Source organism: Motacilla alba, chromosome 1, assembly GCF_015832195.1.
Source record: "Motacilla alba alba isolate MOTALB_02 chromosome 1, Motacilla_alba_V1.0_pri, whole genome shotgun sequence".
NCBI classification, from domain to species: domain Eukaryota; kingdom Metazoa; phylum Chordata; class Aves; order Passeriformes; family Motacillidae; genus Motacilla; species Motacilla alba.
In genome coordinates, this window is record NC_052016.1 from 2730394 (window position 1) to 2756185 (window position 25792).

A 25792-nucleotide genomic window follows, 5' to 3' on the forward strand; every position below is an offset into this window, starting at 1 on the left:
TAAGCAAACATTTTATGTGGAAAAAACCTTTCTAGTCACACCTTAACCAAATTATCTAGAGATTATTCCTTGTGATGTATTTTCAAACTTACTGTGCACAAATTCAACAAAAGCACATTGTTTCCTTTTCTTTCTAGGAGTTTTTCAAAGTGTTTCAAATTTTTATTTTTAAAAACTCAGTCAGACCCGTTCCCTCTCCACCATCTCCTTCTTGCTACCAAGCCACTGGGCTTCTCAGAGAAAGAATAATCCTATAAGGAGCCTCAGTAATTTCTGCCTGCTGCACATCACCATATTTTATATTCCCTCCTATAAGTTTGCCAAGATAAATCTTAAAATCTTAATGGGGCTTTTGCAATCTTTCCCAGGGCTTTTTCCCACCCCAAAATTTGAAGAACTCTTTTAAGTCAAATGTTCCCAGTGTCCTAATGCTATCCTTAAGGAATTATTCCCTAGTTTTCCAATATGATTACTTTTTTTTAATGCTATTATTCCCAAAACTCAGTGGTAAACAGATTGATTATTTTCTACTAGTTTTGATATAAATATTTCTTTTTTTTTTTAATTTCACTGATTTTATTCTTGCTTAAGATTATTCAGTGCAGGTGTCTATCACTTTCCTCATCTATTTAGTAATTCTCAAACAAGTTAGTCTAATTAACTACATGAATTTAATTATTCCTTGCTAAGCTTTTTTGCTAGATTTTAACCCTATTCCTCACTCTAATAATGAGAGTTTTTCCTCCTCTCCTCATTTGCTGGAGAAGGGAAGGTTGAAAACCTCACCTTTCTGCCTGTGTCTGCCCTGCTCAGAAATGCTGCACCTAAAACCAGCTGGGATTTTCCCTGGTTTTCAGCTGTAATTCAGCTCTGGAAGTGATGGGAATGAATCTGCAGCAACCCTGTGTGGGTTCCTACAGGCATTTCTTACTCCCAGGGTGGTTTTACCACTGAGAACAGGTTCTCTGCCACCACTGTCTGTGCTTGCCAGGCTGAGACCCATGAGTTTAGGGATTTCTTCTCTTTGGAGGGATTTCTGCTCTGTGCAGGGATTTCTGCCCTGTCACCCACTGATGGGGACAAGCCCTGCCATGCCCTCACTTCTCCTGGCTTTGCCTGAACTGCACTTTCCCTGTCTCCTGCTGTCTGTGGGTAATTCCTCCCTGACCTCTGTTCCCAGGACACATCTGCCTCTTGCTGCCTTTTTCAGGCTTTAATCAGTTTTCCCTTCTTGTCCAGCAGAGGAATTTTGGGAAGCCAGTCCCTCACCCCAACACCACCATTTTCACCTCCATTCCCCCTTCATATGCTTTCTGCTCTAATTACGCCTCCTGAGGAGGTGTAAAAAACCCATGGGCATGATAGAGAGGAGCTTTCCACTCTCATACCCAAGGGCTTGGAGACCAATCCTGGTTCCTGCAATTCTCAGGAGGTTATGAAGGCTACATCATGTTCCCCCCTTGCTTATCTTTCTGCCCATGTAATGCTCTGCAGAGCCTCCTTAAATCCTCTCCTCTCTCTTGCTGTCACTTTAAATGATAATGTTTTAATCAGTTTTAGATGTGCATCCGAGACAACAGCTCTCACTCAGAGGAAAAGGGGAAAATACAATATCATGTCTGACCTGAATTCTCTGCCAAAACCCTACCCTGACCTCTTTCCCTCATACTGAACTGCTTCAGCTGCCTCATCCCACAGAGGTCAGAGCTCAAACAGCCACCAAAGAGTCCCTGTGATCACTCCTCCCCTGCAACCAACCTGACCTGTACACATTCCAAGTCAGACTTGTTTTCCTGCTTCCTGTTTATTCTCCAGGCTTTCTCATCCCTCCTCATCTTTTTGTTCATAGATGCTGTATAACCGAAACATTATATTTTTCTACATAATCTAAGTGGTTTATCTCCAAATACAGGGAGAAGTGGTGCTTTAACTCCTTTCTAATCCCCATTGTTTGAGGGTTTCTCAGCAGTGTGCTTTAAACTTAAATGTTGCTATCCTAAAAGCTGGGAGACGTGTTCTGGGAAAATCTTATTTATGTGCACACTGTGCATTTTGATATGACAGCAGACAGTGAATGGGAAAGGAAAATTAGGTGAAATATGGCTGTCACCCACACAATTCCTTTTTCCTTATTTAGACTGTCCTTGTAGTCATTTCAAAAGTAGACATTGAAACAGTGCAGGCCATCGTGTTTCCAAAATACATGGGAATCCACATCATTTTACAGCACACGGATAGGACTAGAAGTAGAATCTAAAGTCAAGACATTCTTAAGGTGAATGAAGAAACACAGGCCAACTGCTCATTGCTTCATTTGAATTACTAGTGAACACACAAACTTCTTCAGATTCCATACACAAAGCTAAATTCATCATCTTTACATCTTCGGATGCTTTTCCCTCAATATCTTCTGTCAGATCACACAGATCTGCAATTTTTTTATTATAATATATTGCAATTTTATTCATCATATATTGTTTAAAGTCTGTTAAATAGATTTCTTATATTCCTCCTACAAATATTATTTTTCATATCTGAGCTGCACTGCCATTTTGCCAGGGGTGTTAAATGGCAAAAGGAAAACAAAAACTGGTTTCTTAAATTCTGTGGGTACTTCATGGCAAATCTTCACAGTTCCAATTATTTCGTGCTTTGTAAAAGCAACCAAGTGGTGATGAGGAGCCCTAAAAACACCTGGCCAGCAAGGCTGGATTCTCCCTGTGTTAAATATCAGAGGAAGAGGATGGCCAGCTTCCATAGCATCACACAGAAGATGGAAGGCAGGCAGCTGAGAGAAAGTGAGGCAATAAAGCTTTGGAGCTTTGGGTGAGATCATCTCAGGGCAATCTGAGCTCTCTCTGCCATGAGCTCCTTGGTGAGAACCTAGAAATGAGACAGAGCCAAATGCTCTGGACATGGGGCTGTCAGTGCTTCTCTCCACAAATTATTGGCTAATTTTAGACTAACTGGAAGAGGGGAAAACAGTGGAGCTGAGCTCTGCAAACTTCATACTAAGAGGTGATTGATAAGAAATATTGGGTGTAATACCAGAGAATCTAAACAGGCAAAACCTTCTGCCAACACAAGAATTATTCCAACTAGGATCTCTCCTCAGGCACAAATCCACAGAAAAGAAGGCTTGATTAGTCCCAATGTTTATGGAATATCTTTTGAAAACTCAGTAGGAAGTGGAAGTGAGTGAGAACAGGGCTTTCCTTCTCAAAATAATAGGCTCTGCCAGATCCTGGTCGGCAGATCTTCTGAAAATGCATTGAAAATCTGGCAGCTAGAAGGACTTCTCAAAACCTCATTATTATAATTATTGTTATTAGTATTGTTATTGTTGTTATCTATTTCTTGGCACACTCTTGGTTTGTACATCATGCCCATTAGAAAAAGGAAAGGATAGGATCCTGTCATGAGAGCCATAGATAGAAATGAGGAAAATATCTTCTCTGTCAACTACTTAAATCATCATGAGGAATTAATCAAGACTTTACTCATTAAGGCTGTCATCTAAGAGTGATTAAAAATCTATATACACTTTATCATGTGTTATTCATTTCTGTAGAGTTTCTTAAAATGAAGTACTTATGAAATAAAAAGCAGTGAAAAGAATTCTAATGGGTAACCAAAAGGAAAAAAAAACCTGATAAATGTATTATGAGTTCAAAATTTTTCTGATACTACCAGAAGAGGGAATTCAAAGATAGTAGTGGATGCATAAATCATGATTTTACATGTGCTGTTAGTGAACACATCCTAAGTTAAAATTGAGGTTTTTACATATCTAATAACCCCCCATAATGCATTTAGTGCACTAAATGTACTTTCATTTTGCACTTGCCAGGGGTGTTGAATATAATTAGATAGGCACACAATGAGGAGTCCCTGAATTTTCCAGATGGTAAAAGAGTTTCCACCTTTTTTGTGATGTTTGGTGATGGTGCTGGGGTGATGCAGCAAAAGCAGTTTGGGACTGAAAAGCAGGGAGGAAATATTTAAGGTCAGAGCTGGTGTCTAAACTCATTTACTTCCTTTGCTGGAATTTACATTGTGGCTTTGAAGATGACTCCTAAAAGATTCACTTATTTAATGTATTCATTAGACAAACCTGATCAACACAAACCACTACGCACGGTGTCATTTAGCAAAAGTACATCTTTTTTCTTGAAGTGCAGAGCAAATGGTTTCACTAAACCAGCTAAATCGACCCCTTAGGTCCAATGACCACATTTAATAACTGCTCATCTTCGCTAAAGTACAGTGTTTAATGATCTCATTCATTAATACATCAAGGGTTGCTTTGGCTGATTAAATTTCCTCCATCATTTTGACAGTGGGATCCAAATGTGAAGTACAAATATTCCATGTTAAAATGAAACACTGCATTCCAGGCTGATGCTGTAGATAATTTCTTAACTCACTCCAGCAGCCCACCAGAGGAGCTCGTGTCAGGAGCTTTCAGAATTGCTCTCCAGAGGGATTCACTGATCTCTGGGAGCCAGAAGTGCTTGCATGGATTTGAAGTCCGGGAAGGAACGTGTGTGTTTGGCACCTGGTCCCTGGCAGATCAGGAGGGATTCTTGCATGTGCACAGAGCAGATTTAAGCCAGGGAGTGGATGTGGGACCACAAGGACCTCATGATGTTTAACCTCACCAAGTGCTGGTGCTCCACCTGGGGCAGGGCAATCCCCAGGATCCATCCTGGCTGGGAATGAAAGAATGGAGCAGCCCTGGGAGAAGGATTTGGGGGTGCTGAACCCTGTTCTGATTGCTTCATCCTTTGTTTTCCCTCAGTGAGAGCCTGAGACTGATAACCATAATATTGAAAATACCTTTTTTGGGTATTTTAACTCCTTTTAACTTTCATTTTTTTACTTTTTACCTCCTTTGAGTTCAGCCATTGAAGAGTTGGCATCTCTCAACTTATGGCTCTTACCCTAAATAATTCAACAGCTCATTTCTCACCATAGACCTGTGGGCTGCATTGAATGAAGGCCTACCAGAAACTCACTGTTAAAGCAGTTTTAAATGCCCTCCTTCACAGGCTCAAGGAACTGTGCTTCTGAGATAAGGAGGATGATGAAAGTAGAACTGTTCAGTCACATTCATGAGCAATTTCAGAGAGTTTCACTCCTAAAGGAGTAGAGGAGTCTCACATTTTACAGCTAAAGAGAGGAGGAACTAATTGTTTACTTTTTTCTATTAATTCAAACATATCAGACAAATTACCTTGGTTAAATTCTTGCTAAGCATATTTTCTTTAAGGGCTAATGATCTCCTGCAAGATAATGAAAAAGTAAATGTAGGTTTATCATCTAAACCTAAGTATCAAAATCTAGAACAAGTTTTTAACAGCATTGTGTCCTGAACTATGGCAGCTCATAGCACAGAACAAGTTATTAAATTGAAATAAAATTGAGAAGCAAATGAGCAAGGAGGAAAAAAAAATGCAAAGGTCTGCTCTGTTTGGTTTTTAATCATTTATATAAGAAGAAAAATCCTCTGGCTTTACCTAGACAGCAATACAGAAAAAATCGAAAGGTCATTAAATGAGTAATTTTTATTTTGTTGTAGCATTTCTTCCGATTTCTATTGGCAGTCTTAAGACTAAGTGGCAAGGGTTTGTCTTCAAAACCAGAGCAGCATTTGGCATTTTTGTAACCAGTCCTAAAGAATGGCCAAAGCTTTACTGAACATAGAAACTGTTTCTATTACTGGGTGTGGGCTGAGTTTTTTCAAGTAAATTTTGTTTATGGATCCAAAGAAGGAAATTCTCTGATTTCTGATGATATACCTGGTCCTGGAGCTACAGAGCAAAAGTTAACTTACACAGTTACCATTCCAGTATTGTTCTCTACTCAAAGTAATCATTAGAACTGAGACTATCAAGAATACCTGAGAAAAAAAATTAGGTTTTATATATAACAAAAAATACAGCGATATAAATGCGATGAAAAGCCTTTTTCAGAACTTGTCAGTGTTAAAGGCACAACATATCATGGATAGCTCTGTGAGTTCTTAAAAGATGTGGAAGAATGTGGTAGAATTTCCACCAAAAAGCTCAAAGAATATTTCCACTTGGCATCCATCCTTTTGTTTTCTATATATGCCCAATGGGATTACATAAAAACTGTGTTTCAGGAGATAACTTTAATGCAAATAGTATTTTAAAGACTGATTGCATTTATTCTATACTAAGCAGTCTTGCTTAACTTTTCCCAGAGTTTTCTGCAAATGCCTGCTCATTTAATAAAACAATTTCCTGAAAATTTAGCATTTCTTGCCAGTGTCATCCATAGCAGATGAAGAATATAAAAAAATGTTTTTCAAAGAGAAGGAAAATAAAACAAATTACAGAAATTTTGTATTGGAAGACAGATTTTAAAATACATTCTCATCTTCACACTCTTCAGTGGTAGAGGAGGGCAATAATTACCAGTCACTCCATTGCATTTTTTGAAATCATTTACCTGTAAGAATGGTGGCTTCATTGGTTTTACTCGTAAGAGTGGTGGGTTCATGTTGTGTTTTGGTTTTTTATCCCTCTTTATGGATAAGCAGCTTGTAATTGATTTTTCAGAAGATGCAAACACAAATTTACTCACAGCCACTGATGTGAAACAAGCTGATGCCTCCATGCCAAGCAGTAGAAAATCAAATCTATTTGTGCAACTAACTGTGCTTTTTGCCTGCCTGGGAAAATACCTCATTGTGTGTTCGGGGATGAAACGAACACAGGACAGTGAGGAAGGAGCTACTGAAGCAAATGTTGTCTCTGAGCAGATAATTAGAACAGGATGGGTGATTGCCCAGAGCTCTTGCTGCTGGGCTTTCATGTTCGATGTTTACCTGTTGTGAATTAACATAACCTGCAATAAATGTTTCTCAGCATGGCAGCCATTTGGAAAGGCAAAGTGTTTGTCAGCAGTAAATATATTTCTAGTACGGAGGTATCTCTTGCCTCTATCACTGCTGGTTCCTTCTGTTTCTTGTAGCTGTGTTCCAAAGAGCATTTCTGTAGTGAGGCAATAAACAGCTTTGCATTTTGGCCATCGTGAGGAAAAGGTCCAGTTAGGGGAATGTCTTGGTTTGACCAGACAGGTGTTTGCTAGGGAAGGCAGGAGCCTCCCTTGAAATGGGAAATGGAAACCCTCTCCCTCCGAATTATTATAATTTTGAAATTAAAAGGGGCTCTCAGGTAAAGATGCGGGAGCAGGAATAACAGTTCTTTACTAGGAAAAGAAGATAAGAATAAAATAAAATGCAGTAATACAAACCAACACTGACAGAGTGAGAACAGGAGCTGACCCCCTGTGGGTCAGGGTGGTGGCAGCAGTGCCATTCCATGGTGGCTCAGCCCTCCTGCAGTGCCAGCTGTGCTTCTGCTGGAGCAGGGATCCTGCACAAGGCTGGAGTTTTCCTCTGCAGCTCCAGGGCTGCTGGAGATGGGCCTGCTCTCCCTCTGGGAATGCAGGGCAGGAGAAAGCTGCTCCTCTGGGAATGCAGGGGGCAAAGGCTGCTGTGCTGTTCCAGGGTCAGATTGTATCCAGGTGGGAATGCTTGGCTCCTGCCCTGGGCAGAGCATCTCCCCATGGGATGATGGAATTTTCTCAGCCCTGCAGGGACACTCAGTGGCCATGGACAGCAGAGATCTCCTGGAGGGAGGATTGGCTGTGGGAGAGATAAAGAAAAAACTGCCCAAAGAACAGCAGAGAACTGCCCCAGCTCTGACAGATGGAAACAGAACACACACCCCCAGCCTAAAACAGGGGATTATTTGCCCTCCAGAGGATTGTTGTCCTTTTTTGGAAAGCAGCTCTACCTATGAATGTGGAAAGAGAAAGCTGGAGGGGAGTCTGGATTGTGAAGGCACAGGGAGGAAGGCTCAAGCTGTTGTGAGGTGGGGTCTCTGAACCTGCAGAGAGAATTTCCACAGACCTTCAACTCTGAGCTGTCCACACTCACCACCACTGGCAGCTCCTGTTTCTCCTTCAGGAAAACTTGGGGCACTTTGGCACAATGAGAGCAAATATTTGCATTAATTATGAGAGTGTTTATACTGAAAAAAAAACCCGTGAGGGTCATATATTAGAGCCTTGGTGCTTCTGCTGTGTTTCTGCTGCACAGATTTTCTCAGTGGATAATTAGTCCCATATTCATGGGCATTAATAACTATTTCAGGCCCCAGGGAAAATATTGACAGTGCTGAGGTCCCCCTCTGTGCTCTCTTGCATTTTCTTGTGCTAAAACCTTTTACTAGACTTTGTTTCTTAATTTCTGGCACTTCTGGAGAGGCAGCTCAGGGTGGATCAGAACAAGGATGGGTCCTTTGTTCTGTCTTCCTCAACCTTCAGACAATTCAGCACTGCCTGGACCTGGGGAATCCATGAGGCTTCAAATTTTGCAATGGGATGAGGAGAGCAAGGAACTATTAGAATTTCTCCTGTGCCGCCTTAGAACCTGGTGTGTTGCTGAAAAAAGAAAAAAACGAAAAAAAAAAGGAAAAAAAACATTTGAGAAGAAGAAAGTCTGTCACATGTTCAGTCAGTCTCTGTGGCCCTGTGAGAAATGACATAATGAAAAACATGTAAAATAAAACCACAATTAATTTACTTTTTTTTTCCTTGATATTAACACTTCCATGTTCTGAACCAAAGCGCAGAGGGTCAACAAAATACTGTGACTTTAACTGACCATAATACAACCATTAAACGCTTTTAATATTCAAAATTTTCAGGGGATTTTCCAAGGTCTTCACAAATTTCAGCCTCTTTTTCATGATTTTGTCAAATGTTTAGGTTTTACTGAGACTTGGACATTTAGAATCAGTCTTTCATGTCCAATATTTGGACCTAACATTGTCACAAGCTGTTTTCTTCATTGTGTACCTGCATTTGGAACATGGAGAGCTTTTCCTTGAGATAAGCAGCTCTTATTTTATTTACGTATAAATAGGTACACGTGGAAGACTCACTGCAGTTGTTTTATGCTACTTTGGGATAAGTTTAATAATATGTGTCCATTGAAGCACTGCAATAAGATTTCTTATCAAATTAATGCAAGCAAATTGTGTTGAACCTCTCTCTGGCTGGTTGGAAGGCAAAGTCAGAAGTTATGGTTCAAAGACCCTCATTTTAATATTAGGTGATTTGATTGCTAATAAAAGCATTATTTGCTAAGGTTATTTATATCAAATAATTTAATTCTTTTTTTCTAAAGCTTGCTAGTTCACTGTCATAAAAAAGCAAACAGAAAAATTCTATTGTTCTTGGACATCTGACAAACCTACATTTGGTAGAAAGCATTTATTTTCTGTCCACAATAATAGGATTTATCTATTACTCCATTTTTAACCTCTCCTATGGAGAGGTCTTATTAAATTATTTTGGTATCCTGTAAAGACCAATGGTTTTGTCATGCCTGGCAAGAAATACATTGAGGTTGTGCACAGAAAGTGAATTATCTGGTAAAACCAACCTTAGTGAGTTTGTTACTGGATAAGCAAAAACCTGGTTTTAATTTTTGCTTTTCGCGGTGAAGTGTTGTAATTCTGCATGGGACTGCTCTGCCATTTTGAGAGACCCAATAAATTGCCAATAAATTGCTGGAATTCTGATGCCTCCCTTTCCTCCCTTCCCACAGTGCCCCCCAGGTTTGTGGTCCAGCCCAGCGACCAGGACGGGATCTACGGGAAAGCTGTCATCCTCAACTGCTCTGCCGAGGGTTATCCCGTTCCTACCATTGTCTGGAAGTACTCTAAAGGTAGGATTCCTGTGGGGAACCACTGGGCACAGGCTAATTCTGCCTTAAAGCATCCCACTCACCCCTAAGTTGGTGTTTTAATCTCCAATCTGCCAGGGAGCAGCAGGGTCCAATGAGGGACATACCAGTCATGTTTTATTCCTCATAAACCACCCCCCCTAGTAATGGATTCTTTGCTTCTTTTTGCCAAGGTCAGGATTCAATGTGTGAAATGGTATTTCTTGTTTGGACTCAGATGTTTATTAGTTCTTTTTTCTGTTACAGTCTCACAAACCCTGAGTTCCGCAGCACTTTAGCAAACTAAAAATTGAGATGTATCTCTCTTTCTATAAGGCCTTTTAAGGATAAATTGTCCACTTAAGAAATGACACTTAAATTATTTTTACTCTTAACCCAATGGCCAACCACCCACGGCCCACAGTGGGGACTTTTTTATCCAATTACACAAAACCAAAACCACCCAAACCTACGGAGAAGGTGAAGAAGAAGGAGCAGCCTCTGCTGAAAACCTCCATCTTGCTTTATATCCATTACAGTATTCTAAACCCTTAAACTCTGAGTTTCCCAGCCTGTGATATCCCACACTTCTATTCAAACTCCACACCCACAATCCCAGTTCTGTCATTCCATTTTGGAAGCTTCTCCAGGGCCTCAGGTCAATGCAGTGTTCTCTTGGGGGTCGGTGCCTGGCAGCAGAAAGTCTCAAATTCTCAGCATCCAGGGTTCCAACATCTCCCCAGCAGAGATGGTCACTGCTGGCCACTGCCCCACACAAAGCTGAGCTGGATGGACTTTTGCTCTGCCCTGGAAATGTCCTGGCTGTGCCTGTGAGCCTGTGTCAGCTCAGCAGGCAAAGGATGAAAGGGATGGCAAGGGGAGAACAGACACAGCTTTAATTGAAACAACCAACAATGTTCACCAGCAGCATTTGGCTGCTTACCCCCACCCCCCCTCCCTTCAAAATTTGTGATAACATGGCCAATCACATCTTTTCAGCAATGAAGGAAGGTCAGGTAGCATTAGCATAAGCAGTAATTCAGTATGAGCTTTACATAATGCTTTAACATTTTCTCCCCATGTAACAGAGCATTAAAAGTGGCCCCACTTGACCCTCAGTAACCATAGGAAATCAACTGCTTTTTAGTTAAAATGAGCTGCCTGATAGATTGCATCTTCTGGCCAGCTGTCTTCTGGTAGGTTTTAGCAAAAAAAACACTTTCTGCAAACTCTGTACCCAATAAGTTAACTCCTTAAAAAAAACAAACAAACAAGGTGCTGTTGAGAAGAAATCTTTATGCAATGCTCCATGTCATTTTTGGTTTTCTTGGGATCTAATTGTAAACATTCAAATTGAATTTGAAGAAAAAAGGGTGAGAGGAAAGTTCATGTTAAAGACTATTTGTGCTATTATTGATAAATCATGGTTTGTTGGAAGAAGGGTGCAGAGCCCAAATTCCAATCATCTCAGTGGTATGGGGGATTTTAATTCTGAATACAGGGCACAAAGAGGTAATTCTGGGGTTTTTTTCTGTTTGTGTGCTGAAGGAGCACAAGCCAAGCTAGATGAGTTGTAATTAACTGTGAGGAGATAAATAACCCATCTTGGAATGGTAGAATCATAGAATTGTTGGATAAGTTCCCTTTCAGACTAATTCATGCAGATGTATGGGATGAGATTCTCTCTTGCTCAGGAAGGACTTTGGCTGCAATAGCAGTAAAAATGTATGGGCAGATGAAGAAAACTTTGCAAACTGCTGCACACTTTTTTTTCCCAGTTTTTCCAGTAGCTGTCCTCAGGAGTATCAGCCCTTTCCTTTCTGTGAACACCAAAATGTTCCCACAATTTTTCATGTGAAGAAACACAGGGAGTGGGCAATCAATGGCAGGCATCTACAGTTAGTAAAGCATACATGTGCTTTCCAACTAAATCACAGGGAAAATTTCTTGTTAAAGAAAAAAACTGACAAAAAGAAAAGTGGGACATGCATGGGACTAAAATAGGGGGGAAATCATCAATGCCAACTGAATTTTGTATTAAAACATTACCATTTTAACATTTTTAAGTTCATAGTATTGGTAACCAGGCCTTCAGTGCGGCCATAAGTTCCCAAAGCAAACTCTTCCAGGACTAGAAGTGGTTTTGATATGCATCTCTGTTTTTTGGTTGTTTTTTTTTTTTAATATTCTAGATGTTGTATTCATTCTAGCTCACCATGTTACACTAAATAATTCCCCATAATATTTATTCCCCGTATTTCCTTCTGGGTTTACTCAGCCAACTGTTTATAGTGATTAATGCTGACAGATATTAACTTTGTGTACAGAAAGTTTGTAAGAGAATTCTATTGAAGAAGAGAACACTTTGACTTCCTTGAAAAATCCCCTGTCCTACTGCCAAAGTAGGTTGTAAACTCCTTTTTTATGAGAAGTGTGTCTTAATGTACATTTAGGGAGTCTTTAATGTTGGAGGAACCTGAACTCGTGCTTCCTGTTCCCTAAATCACCCAGTATCTTATTTCCAAGGAAAAGTAGGTTCTTTCTAAAAACCAAACTAGATACAAAAATCTTTGGCTTCCTGTTTTTATGGAACTTCCATTTTTACAGTGCTGCCAAAAACGTCTGATCAGTGGTCTGAGCTTTTGGTTGTTTTGTTTGTTCATTTAGGGTTTTTTGTGGATTTTTGGAGGGGGGTTTTTTGTTGTTTTTTGGTTTTTTGGGGTTTTTTTGTGTGTGTGTTTTTTTGTTTGTTTTTTTTTTTTTTTTTTTTTTTTTTTAATCAGTGCACTTTCTCAATAAATCCTGGCTGCAAACACAGCAGAAGAGAGATTTTTTTTTGTGTCACCAGTCCATCAGCTGTAGCAAGGAAACAAGAGGAACAGTCACTGATGTGGTTTTCCATGTTATTCAGGGTTTCATCAACAAGGGCCTAGAGGTCCCCTGAGTGTGCCATGTTTACTACAGCAGACATCCCTCTCAGCCATAAGAAATTCATTCGCTGTTTGCATTAGGGATGCATACTGCCATGACTGTTCAGCTGTAATTGTCAATAATTCATCAGCCTCTAAATGTACAACAAATGTGCCTTTTCACCCATGAAAGGGCTGAAAATTTTCATTTCCTCTCTCCCCCTTCCTGGTTCTTCTGCTTTGTGTTCCTTTTGCCCCTTTAATATGGGCAAATTATTGCTGCCTTATTTTTATTGCTGCCTTATTTTTATTTTATTTTAATTATTGTTGCATTCCTTCTTTTCATGCAATGAACTCAGTTTGGATAACTGACTTGGTTTGAAAAGACAGGTGTCTGATAAGGAAGGCAGGAGCCTCCCTTGAAATGGAAAAAGTAAACCCCCTCCCTCTGAATTATTATAATTTTGAAATTAAGGGGATCTCAGGTAAAGATATAGGAATAGGAATAACAGTTCTTTACTAGGAAAACTAAAAATACAAATGTAATAGTACAAACATCAACAAAAAACCACTGCCAGAGTCAGAGCAGGAGCTGAGCCCCTGTGTGTCAGGGTGGTGGCAGCAGTGCCATTCCATGGTGGCTCAGCCCTCCTGCAGTGCCAGCTGTGCTTCTGCTGGAGCAGGGATCCTGCACAAGGCTGGAGTTTTCCTCTGCAGCTCCAGGGCTGCTGGAGATGGGCCTGCTCTCCCTCTGGGAATGCAGGGCAGAAGAAAGCTGCTCCTCTGGGAATGCAGAGGGCAAAGGCTGCTGTGCTGTTCCAGGGTCAGATTGGATCCAGGTGGGAATGCTTGGCTCCTGCCCTGGGCAGAGCATCTCCCCATGGGATGCTGGAATTTTCTCAGCCATGCAGGGACACTCAGTGGCCATGGACAGCAGAGATCTCCTGGAGGGAGGATTGGCTGTGGGAGAGCTAAAGAAAAAACTGCCCAATGAACAGCAGAGAACTGCCCCAGCTCTGACAGATGGTGACTGAATACACACCCCCAGCCTCAGACAATAACCAACCATCCTGTTCATTCTGATGATATCAAAAGCCATTTTCATTGCACTGAGCCTCTAAGAACAGGAAGCTACATCTTGTGCCTTGTTAAAAATAAAACCATGAGATGCTTTTTAACCTTTCTGCACGGGTTTCTTGCTGCAGGTGCCGGGGTTCCCCAGTTCCAGCCGATCGCGCTGAACGGTCGGATCCAGCTGCTCACAAACGGCTCCTTGCTGATCAAACATGTGCTGGAAGAAGACAGTGGATACTACCTCTGCAAGGTCAGCAATGATGTGGGAGCAGACGTCAGCAAGTCCATGTACCTCACTGTTAAAAGTAAGAACTGAAACGCTTCTCTGTGATCCAGATATTGCCATTGAGTGAAAAAAAGGCTTTACTGCATCCTTAGTTTGGAGGGAAGGGAACGGGGTTGGGAGGGGAGAGGTTGAATTTGTTGCTTTTTGATTTAATGTTGGCTTTCAGCTGCTTGTGGAAGTTAGGATGGTTAATAAAAACCTTTGTTTGGTAGAGGAAGAAAAGCAAATTTGTACCAGGTCTGAAAGCTATCCCTGAGTCATGAAGGGAAAATAAGAAAGCTATGCAGGGGTATAAAAAAAACCCTAAAACCAAAGGAGAAATACCCACAGCAATTGTCATAAATCTCAGAAGCTGAAGGAAATATGGATTAGAAAGATACTTAATCAATTCTCAATGTATCATAGATGGAAACTATAGGTACAGTTACTATAGGTAGATATCACAAGATACTACAACATACTCTAAGATTTTATAGATACAGTCACAGTAGTTATTTTGCCTTAGCCAGGTAATTTTTGGAAAATCCATCTAATTGCACAAGCTCTAATTGCTGTACTTTCCAGGCACAAGAGACAAAAGCAGTCCCGTTTTCAAGTTTATCTTAGCTATAATTCCTTGAAACATCAACACACTTTGGAAAATAGAGGAAATATTATGGGGAAAAAAAGGTGTAAAGATAATATAATTTCTCTCACTAGAGAAAAAAAAAAGACTATTGACACATCAGCATGCCAAATGTTCATGGATGACCTGTCAGACCGGTATTGAAGGAGGTTACCACACTATGTACTTTCATGTTTGTAGGGTTTTTGAAGATTTATAGAATGCTTTGAAGTTCTGGGATGCCAATTACCTTGGAAAAGTTTTGCCCTTGAAAGTAAAAATTTTTTTTTTTCCAGAAAGGATGAAAAATAGAATTTATTCTCTATTGGAGAGTGCACTTTAGAGCATTAGTGTTTAGGTTGAGGGCTATTGTTTGTTGTTGAGATTTAATAACTAAGTTATTTTAAGAGTTTCAAACATTTGCAAGCCCAAATATCTCAGATGTCCCCTCCACTCTAATTTACCATAGTGACTTCATCTTCTAAATAACAACATGATGACCCCTCCAGCAAATATATTAATTGGACATTTTTTCTCTGGGCTGGTAGACGTTCCAGCTGCTGTGGCTTGCAGAACTGGCCATTTCTGGGCCAATCTTCACTTGCAGGAGCAAGGCACTGCTGTAATATTCTACCAGAGCCAGCTTCCCTCTGCTTGGCAGCCGTGCACGCTGCCTGTCTGATCACTGCATGCAGTTTCATGTGTGATAAAAGAGCATCCCTTATCAAATAAGAGCAGGAGCTTCCCTGGGGAGCCAGTTGCTGTTTGAATCTAATGAAAACCCCTCTGGCTCTGAGATAGCAGGGAGCAGCCTGTGCCCCTAACACACCCACACTGACACCAGTCCACTCCAGAGCCCTGGGAGGGTGCTGGGGTGTGCATGGAGGGGGCAGAGCTTGAGCTTCCATCAAACACTCCTTAAGGACAAGATGCTCTGGTGGAATGAACTGCATGATGGCTGGATCCCCAGTTCTGGTGGCGGGGTTGTGGCTCATAATATGTGCACCTGGTCGGGTGGACTGACTCCAAAGTGAGGGCTTGGATTTGCCTTTCATCTCTTTTGTCATTCACTGTTTCCTTTTCCTGTGTGGTTATTCAGGATGCTGTTCCTGGACCTTGGTCCTCAAATTTAGTCCTCCTCTAGATAAAAACATTGGTCTTCCTTCATGAAACTCATAGTATTATTGATTAGTTGATCCTTCTCCACAAGGTCACCCTAAATGCCTTCTTTAGGCAAAGGTAGAGGGTGAAACCTGGCCCATGCAGTTGTTTTTGGGTGACAGAGTTGGTAAACAAGAAACACCTTCCAAAACATAAAAAAGGATTATCACTGATGCATATTTTTGTGACTTCCTTGTGACAAATTGCCTTCCCACCTTCCTTCAGTCTATTTATGGGTTATCCAAGAGCAGTAGCTCAAATCTGATAGAAAAAGCAGAGTGGCTTAGATGGATTTGGTCACTGATCATGAAATTAGACTGGCTCTCAGAAAGAAAAACATGGCAGCAGTCCCTCTACACCTAATTCCTTCACTTCTTGCTCCTTTTGCCACAAATGCCTCATGCATGCGGTGCTAACCACTGATGGCATCACTGAACTTGGAAATAAACCCACCCCTGCACAGGAGATTCTTCTCCTCCTTGTCTGATGAAGTTTTCACCTACTCTGTTAGTAACACTGCTGGATGAAGTTTTATCTTTCACAGATCTCATTAAAAAATCTCTTAAATGAGCTGATGCTTTACTCCTGCAGAATTTCCATTGTCACTTGTATCTAAACAAAAAAGATGTTGACCTTTGTTGTCAAAAGAGAGTGGGAGTTTTTTTGTTTCAGTAGTTCAGGAGTGGGCAGGATGAAAATTGATTTTATCTATTTCCATTACTTGCTACCTCTAAAATGGATGGATTGTTTTCATATTAAAAACCTATGTCAAGCTATAAACCAGCTTGGCTTGCTTAACAAGACTCTTAGTGCTAAAGGGGAAATTGTAATAATTCCAAATATACTTTTATTTAGTGCCTCAGTGTTTGTTGAGTGACATCCTCGTGTCAGAGGAGCTGAAGGGAAGTTGCAGGGAGATTGCACGAGAAGGGAGTGCAAAGAAAGAGGAAAAGAAAAGAAAAAAAAAAAGAAAAAAATAAAAAAGAAAAGAAAGAGGCTTCAGGAATACCATCAGAAATGTGAAAAGAGCAAGCTGCCAGCATCAATGCTGAATCAGGAGCTACAGGGCAGAAAATTTTCATTTAGCATTATTATCCTGCTCCCTTTCTTTTCAAGGAATGGACATAAAAATCATGACCACTGAATTTTTCTCTTCTTGTGATTCAAGGATTAGTAGTTCCCAAATTCCATATTCACTAAGACACACAATATTAGAAAGTTATGAGAGATCTGGAACAAGGAATCTAGTGCTGTCTTGAGAAATGACTCCTGGTGCTTGGGATGAGAAGACTTCTGAAGAATTTCTATAAAGGATAATGAGCCTTTAACATGAAGGGAATAACTAAAATTATTTAAAGGTTGCCTGGGAGTCACAGGGGAAGAGATGACTGCTTAAAACAGACTGCCTGCCTTCATCTGAATAAATGTCACATTTCCTAATTCCACTTTAGGAGTTGTATATAATGTGATAGAATGGTATCCTGCAAAAAATAACCTCCTGAAAAGCAAGCTTGCACTAAGGCATGCATGTTCCTGTGTAAATAATCTGTTGGAGGCAATCACGTTAGCCCTGCCCCTTCTTAAATCTATCACTTCTTTTTGTGACAGTATGGAGCCTCACAAGTTTTAATCTGATCATCAAAACATTTCCAACAAATCCTGTCTGCCAAGAAAACAGAATTGCTTCATTCACTTTCCCCTCAAATCTACTTCTTAGCTATTGGCATTATATGTGTTTAATACATAAACCTAAAGCTGTCAGTCAGATCCACAGCTCCTTCCAGCAGGAACATGCTAATCCTAGCTAATTCTTTCAATGCCAAGTTTCACCACTTAGACTTTTTTCTTAAAAAAAAAAAAAAAAACTTTAAAAATTGTTGCCTATGACAAGAGCTGATGGAATAACAGGAGAAGAGGCTGATGGGTAAAGGGAGCCTGGTAAAACTGGTAAAACGTGGAGGCTGTTCCTGCCCCACGTTGTGTTTCTGCTGCCCTTGCCTCTCTTACTCTGCTGCCTGCCCATGTTCACCATGACCTCTTCCAAGCCAGATTTGTTCCTCACCATCTTCAGACAACTCATGGAGCAAAGAGACCTCAATCACATGCGCTACTTCAAAAGAAATAGAATATAACAAAAACAAACCCAGAAGTTGCCTATGGATGGAGACTGGATGGCGTGGAGCTCTTTTCTCCTCTGCAAGCTAACAGTTGTTCCACCATATGGCTGAAGCACTGCAGCATTTGTTTATTGAGATGGATGGAAAGCTCTGCCTGTGAAGCTTTATCTAGGCAGGATAAAGGGACAATTTCCATGTGACCAGGCAAATGAGTTTGCTCTGCTGCGACACCAGCAGCAAAGCCAGCAAGCTGTGATGGAGAACTCACTGTGCTCTGCTCACCAGGGTGCCTCTAAATGCTCATTTTAGTCTTTGGGAAAATAATTCCTTGCTGAGAGCACAGGAACGTTGAGATCAGCCCGACTGCTACTTTTGTTTGCGTATAAAAAGCCAATTTCTCATTAAAATGCATGTATCCCACAAGGTGTCAGTAAGGGTGGCATTGCCTGTTCTACATTTGCAAAGATAGATTATCCATGATATGTGGTAAAGGAAGCTTAAAATCACTGTCTCTAATACCTCCAAAAACACTTATAAGAAGGACAACAATAATGCTCTGTCAAATTCACCTGAGCCCAGTTATTTTGATATTTCTTAATCTTTCTTTGCTCCATTTTTCTCACAGTCTCATGGTCTGTAAATACTATTTTCTGTGGAAAAACAAAACAAGACAAAAGCTTCCTTCTCTTTTTGTGTGCCTTGATATACTGTTTTCTTCTTCTGACATTCTGCCTTTTTTTTAAGGCTTTTTCATTTATATGATTCTTCAGCCTTATTTTGTAGTTATCTCAAGTAGGGTACACTTCTGTTACATGGACAAATTTGGCCAAAATTGATAAAAATCTCTAGCTAGATGGGTTGCACGTGTCCTGAGAATGAAAGAGTGGGGCAAAGGCAAAAAAACCAAAAAATAATTTCCTTAAATTGCAGCTACTCTCATGCCCCAATCAGTCCTTCTGCTGAGCTGGTGAACTGCTCTTGCACATCTTTGCCCTTGCCCTCAAGACAGGCAGCTCTCTTCCTCTTTTATCACCAATTTCTTGGTAATCAAAGATAACAACTATGTTAAACATGAGGTTGTGAATTAACTGTCCAACTCCAAGTCAGTGGTGATGAACTTAAAGCCCTTTGTGTTTTAATTTTGTGTTCCTGCCCATGGCAGGGCAGTTGGGACTTGATGATCTTTAAGGTCCATTCCAACCAAATTGTCCCATGGTTCTATGACTCTAGTTGTTTATTCTCATGACTCTAATTGTTTATTTTCATGGCTCTTAATTGTTTCTTTTTATGAAATGCACAGTCCAAAAGACGCCGTGAGTGAATCTTGGATGAGATCTCCCTGGATGCAGGCGCTCCCTCTTGTTAACAAAACAGCCCATTTCTTTCCCTAACGAGGTCCTCCCACAACCAGAAAGGAACAGGGCTCTAAATGCTGTTTTCTGCCTCTTCAAACTGCTGGCACAGCTTTGATTTAGGGACTTGCACTTTAATCACCCATCATGTGTCATTACCCCGACAGGCGGCAGCAGCCGCCAGACACGAGCGCCGATAAATTGCGCCGAGAATCGCTGGAGCGATCCTTTGTTGATTTTCCTTTACAGCTATTCCATGGCAGATCAGCTGTCATAACAACACAGCGCCTCTGGCAACAGAGGGAAATTAAACATGAAGTATGTTCAAGGTAGCTGGTAGAAGGCTGGAATATCCCTTTTCTTCCGTGCCTTCAAATGCTCCCCGCTCCTCGCGGTAACGCCAAGCCCGTGGCGATTCTCTTGTAAGATAATTGCCAGATGTGCTGCAGCACAAATACTCAAGTGGGTTTGTATGCAAATCTTTGCAATGCTCTCATTTAAGGAGGAGAGGTAAGAACCTCTCTCTCTCTCTTTTTCTTTTCTTTTTTTAATAAATCTTTTTTGAACAGTATAGCAGCCCTTTTTCTGTTCTTCAAGGCTGGTTGCACGGCAATGTTTCCTGCAGAAAGGTAAAGCGGATTTTTCTCTTTTCCCACAAAGTGCACACAGACTCTGCTGTATCAACAGTATCATATTTATTGCCTTTTTTTTTTTTTTTCAAAATATCTGTCTCTCTCAGCTTTTTGATGCCCAAATGGTGACATCCAAAAGGGAGCATGGGTGAGACTTATTTCTAGAATTTTTTCTTCTAGGGAGATTTTCATACTGGATACAGACTACTGAAGCTTTACTGATAAATAAACAGTTCAAGAAAATTGTGTCAATTTAGTCTTTTGAATGCCTTCACGTCTTCATGGTTTTTTCAAAAGCCTCATGAGGGATGGGATTCAGAAGCTGCTGTTTTATTTTCTCCCTTCCTTGAACAGATTAGTACTATAAAAAACAACACATATTTTAGCATGTTCTCCTTCCTCAACATTAATATTTCTTGTGTTCCTGTTAAATTATCCCTTTATTCAGAGGTGTTATGTGGCTCTCAGATTGCAATGAACTCTGTGTCCAGGTTAGGCCAGCTGTGGTCAGAAAACTCAGTGCTACAGAGATCATTTCAGATCAAGGGCTGCAGCTTCTCTGTCTCTGAACACTGCTGAAACAAGAGCTGAAAATATTATCTGATCTACTCTTTCAGCTGAGATGGTGGAGTGGTAGGGATTGATAATAGCTAGACAGATAATCCATTCATAACAACCATCCTTGAGAAAATACAAATGCCAGTATATTTTATATATATATATATATATATATATATATAGTATTTGGCACAATTCTCCAAACCCTACTGTGCTCGAATGCAATAAACAATAATCCCAAAATGTTCTAAGATGGGAGGAAATAGCCTGGAAATTATTCTTACTGGTGGTTTAGAATCATAGAATCACAAGGGAAGGGACCCACAAAGGTCATCCAGTTCAACCCCTAGCCCTGCACAGGATAGCCCAAGAGTCACACCAAGTGCCTGAGAGCATTCTCCAAAACCTTCTTGAACTTCTTGGCAGGCTTGGGGCCATGACCACTGCCCTGGGGAGCCTCTTCAGTGCCCCAGCACCCTCTGGGGGAAGAACCTTTTCCTGATCTCCATCCTGAACCTCCCCTGGTTCAGCTTCAGGCCTTTTCCTCGAGTCTTGTTCGCAATTCCTCTGCCCAGGGCAGGAGTTGTGCCTCCTGGGCAGGGGAATTGCTGGGCTCAGGCCCTGCCCGTGGCTCTGGGGCCATTGCTGGGCCTGGAGCAGAGCCTGGGCCTGCTCTGACCTCCTGCACACAGGGACAGACACAGGGACAGCCAGGGACAGACACAGGGACAGGCAGGGCCAGGCAGGGACAGACACAGGGCCAGGCAGGGCCAGGCAGGGCTGAGGCCCCTCTCAGCTGGGGCTCCTCTCCAGGCTGAGCAGCCCCAGCTCCCTCAGCCTTTCCTGGGCACGGAGCTGCTCCAGGCCCTTGCTCAGCTCCAGGAGCTCCTGGCCCTGCTGTGCTGAGGAGAACACAGTAATTGCATTTGGACATTTAGCCCAGAAATTCTTCTCGGAACACACCGCGCTTATAGAATTAAAATTCTTCAAATGTATTTATTTCTGATGTTTTCTTACAATTACAAAGTGTTTCTAAATCTCAAAGTCAGCTGCACAAAATAGGTCCTAATACAAATAGTGTTAGGACAGTGTTCTCATAAGTTATTTCTTTTTTTCTTCAGTTCTTGTGGTACAGGAGTAATGACTAATCACTAACCATGCCCACAATTGAGTGTTGATGTTTACTGTTCATCTGCATCAAATGGCTTTCAAATACAGCATAGGTTTACAGTCTTGATTTTTCTTGAGCATTTATTTTCATTTAATGCTTAGGTTTCTACATTTGCCTGGATTTTCATGCTATGAAACCTATTAATTATTCTGAGCAATTCTTTAAAATACAAATGCTGCTGTGAATACATTAGTTTCACTTGTGAAGTGGGGGTTGTTTACAGTGTGTTTGATGGGTTTAATATTGGCTTCTAGGGGAGGAAGTGAATGCAGGATCTATTGCACCTTATTTTTATATTTGCAATGTCATCAAAAGTTGGGTCCATGTCTTGCTAACAAAGATTAAATAAACTTAAACCAAGAGAGCATTGTAAAGCAATAGTGGGACGTAAATTAATTTAGTGGCTATTTGCAACACACATGAATATTTCCACTTCAGAAAAGGTAGCCCTTGTAGTACTGTCCTTTTCCTTTTCCTTTTCCTTTTCCTTTTCCTTTTCCTTTTCCTTTTCCTTTTCCTTTTCCCTCATCTCCTTCTGTCTGTGTCAGTCTTGCTAGCTTTAAGGTACATCTCATTTAGAAAGTAACCCTGTTCCAGCACGACAAAGCCTCAGAACTCCCATTATTATTTTATATCAGTTTAGGATCTGCAGAATGCTCTCTGATCAGCCAAAATAGAGGGCAGAGTCTTAAATTATATTTCTTCTTCTATATCAGTTTGTTCTGCACTTTGAATGATTTAGCTACTGTCTTTTTCAGTAAAATCTTATATTTCAAAAGGTTATTCACACTTTTTAAAATTGTTGAATGCTGTCATAGGGCCTGCATCATATTACTTTATAGTTCTTAATTTTTTATTTCTTTATTAATATTGTTTATCTTTGTCTTTAATTTGAAGAAAGAAAACCTAAACTGAGTTATAACAAAAAACAGTAAAAAATTATTTCACAAATCTGAAGAAATATGTAGGATATAAACTACATTTGAGTATCAAGTGACACAGATGCCAAGTCAGTTGCATTTTTCTGTATAATTCTCCTGCAGCAAGAGAAAACTGTAAAAAGGGTAGTTTATATGCAAATATTTTATGCTTTGGATAGGAGTTTATTTCTTTTAAAAAATAGTATCACATGTCACTATCAGCCAAAGATGATCTTTTACAGCTGCTTCCATCAATGCAACTTAAAGCTTTTTGTTAAGGAAAGCAATTTTGCCTTCAAACAGAAATAGTATATATATATATATATATATTTTTTTTTTAGTACTTTCTTTTCATCTTCAACATAGATTTTCAGGAATTGTGTGGTGGTTTTATTCACATTCCTCTGTGAAAATCCTACAGCGGTGCTCAGTGTGAGAACAGTGCATAGAGTCTGTGATAATCAACATAAACAGAAAAATTTAAAAATTGAAATAAAAAAAATAAACATTTGCATGTCAGGTACAATCAGAAGAAAGGATTTGCAAATGCAGATTTTCTTTCAGCAATCTATTTGCTTGGTGGGAAACGTTTCCTTCACCCCATCACCTCCCCTGACCATTGGGATTTGCTCAGTGCATCAGCTCCCATCCCCACTGCACATTCCAATATTTGTAGAGTATCTGATGCTTGAACAAATGTGAATATGTTGCTTTCATCTTTCTTGAGGAAAAAAAAAATAAAAAGGAAGTGTCCACCTATGGCCATAGCGATTGATTTCTGAGTGTCCTCAAAGTATAGATAACTAAAGAAGCATGGCTCCAATTTTAGATAAATCTTATTAGAATCCTGCAGGGCTGAGGAATGAATCGATTTGGTCTGTCAAACCAGGAGATAATGAAAGAATGAGCTCTCACTGTTGGCCTAATTACTTATGATTAATCTAACCCCATCCATTTTTTTTAACAGTCTCCATTAGGCCAAATAATAATTATTCTTACATCCAATTTTTGTTTTCTTTTCCAATTCTGAGTTGGAATATTTGATCATGTAGGAACTCTGTTGTCCTGGCAGATACGTATCTTCGTGACAATAAATTTAGATTCTCTGTCATCAATTATTTGGTGTTTAGCTTCAACCTGGACAAATTCCTGCCATGAGGAAGCAATAGTTTGTAATTTTATGGACCAAATTCAGAAAGCATAAATGATCTTTCAGGGAGGGAATAAATTTCATAGCTCCAACCACCATTCTTGACTTGTGAAAGAGGTTTTTTCCTTTAAAATTCCCTTGTACAAGCTGATGTGTTGTCAGGTGATGGTGGGAGCAGCCCAGTGCGTGCAGGGATTGGCAATGACATTTAAACTCCCTGCTTTTATAAATGAAACTTCTGGTGAGATTTCCTATCCATCATTTTGCAAAAAAATGCTATTAGGCTGTAAAAGATCTCTTGCTGTGTTTGATCTATGGAAATTAAAGGCTTCAATTGCCAATATTTCTGTGTCCAAGTGCATGAACATGTGGCCACTCACAACACAGAAATACAGAATCATTGAATGGCTTGGGTTCTGTGGGTGATTTGGTGAAATTTAATCCCTAAAATTTAGACCAACCTAAAAAAGGCATCTTAAATACTATGCCCCTACAGCCATTTTTTCATCAGAGCCCTGATTTATAGAAGTAGTGTGGGCACAGTTGTCTTTCATCTAATCAGTGATGTGCTGAAGGATGCTTAGCAAAAGGGAGGGCTATTTCGAAAATTAAACATAGGTTGCTTAGGTTTGGTTTAGATTTGGGGGTTTTGTTGTTGTTGCCTTCAAATCTGGCTTAAATTTTAAGAAAAAAATCCTCCAGCAAATGTTGTAATCCTTTGGGAATGAATGGTAAAGCAGCAAGGTCAATGGCCTAGCTTTCAGTCAGCACTGCAAGTTCTCTCTGTTCTGTTACCCCATCCTGAACTTTTCTCAGATTAGTTAAAATAAACTCTAAAATCATGCCATCAGTGACCTAACAGGAACATTTTTCTACCATTAGACTCGCCATATTGATAGATAAGTACCTGAGAAACAACTCTGTTCTCTTCCTTCCATTTCTTTCCTTGCAAAGGGCAAAGGATTCAAAGGATCTAATGTCACTTCTGAAAGTGAGCTGGTATAAACCCGTGATCACAAAATCAGAAAGAGACAAAAGATAGAGCTATTGCATAAGTCCCCTTTGCTGCAAATCATCAGAGCAGTAGAAGGAGCAGCTGTTGAATGATTATTTTTCCTGGTTTTTAATTACTAGCCATTGATTTGGGTAATTGCCCACAGGTACACACACAACGGTGCAGCAGGATCTCACTTCTGCAGTCTTATCTCAAAACTGGCTTTTAAAATAAGTGCCTATTACTGTAAGTGCTCCGCAAGAAAGCAGCACTCCGCTGTATTTTTGTCTTCCTTTGCAATGCAACCCTAAATGTTGCATTTACAACAGGAAGGAGCTGGCTCCTTGCCAGGCACTTACAGCCACAAACCCACACTCTGAGCAAGGCAAATCTCTTGCTATCAGATTTTTAAGTGGTGACTTGCCGAGCTGAAATAAGGGAGAACAGACTTCCCATAAGTGGTTGCATATTGTTGTGGAAAATCCAATTACCACTTGCTAAATGCCCAGGTCTGAGATTTAAATAAGAGCTAAATGAAGTGCCTGGCTTTTAAGGAAAATGGGAATGCTCCTAAACAGTGAGGAAAGCCTTTACAGGAGAGCACAGTAATCCCTGGGTGCCCTCAGGAGTTTTTGCTGATTCCCTGTAGCACTCCCAGTCCTATTTCAGGGAACTCCCCAGTGGAGAGACAGCCGTGAATGAGCACTTGTGAGTTTTATTTGCATATATAATGAAAATAATGCATTGCACAGAGGTGTCACCTCACCCTTTGGGCTCTTAAACCTTTCAGCGTGGAAGACCTCCCAGAAAAGCTTAAAGTATTCAAAAACTGAGGAAGGAGAGAACAAGCTGGCCAGAAGGAGAAGGCTGGCACAAGCACTACTTAGCTTTGATAGGATGGCTTTTTCCTTGGCTGTGATCTGCTTTTACCCCCCGTTATCTGCTTATTTCACCTGTCAAGGCCCAGGAGCAGAATCAATCAGTCTCTCTTCTGAATGAGGGGGCTCAAATGTACAAAGCACTGGCTTGGCAGCTGCTGGGCTGTGCTGGGTGTCCCAGTGTCTCCTGAGCATGGGCATAGGCAGAGTAATTAAACAC

The 25792-nt window shown here is 40.5% G+C and overlaps 1 protein-coding gene across 2 annotated transcripts in view; it reads left to right on the plus strand.

The window, feature by feature from the left end:
• DSCAM (DS cell adhesion molecule) overlaps positions 1 to 25792 on the plus strand; it is a 179649-nt gene that overhangs the window by 20927 nt on the left and 132930 nt on the right. For both annotated transcript variants that reach the window (XM_038138300.1, XM_038138309.1), the window contains 2 exons: positions 9650 to 9769; positions 13881 to 14054. In XM_038138300.1, coding sequence (XP_037994228.1) covers positions 9650 to 9769; positions 13881 to 14054 — 294 coding nt within the window. The remainder of the gene's footprint in view (positions 1 to 9649; positions 9770 to 13880; positions 14055 to 25792) is intronic.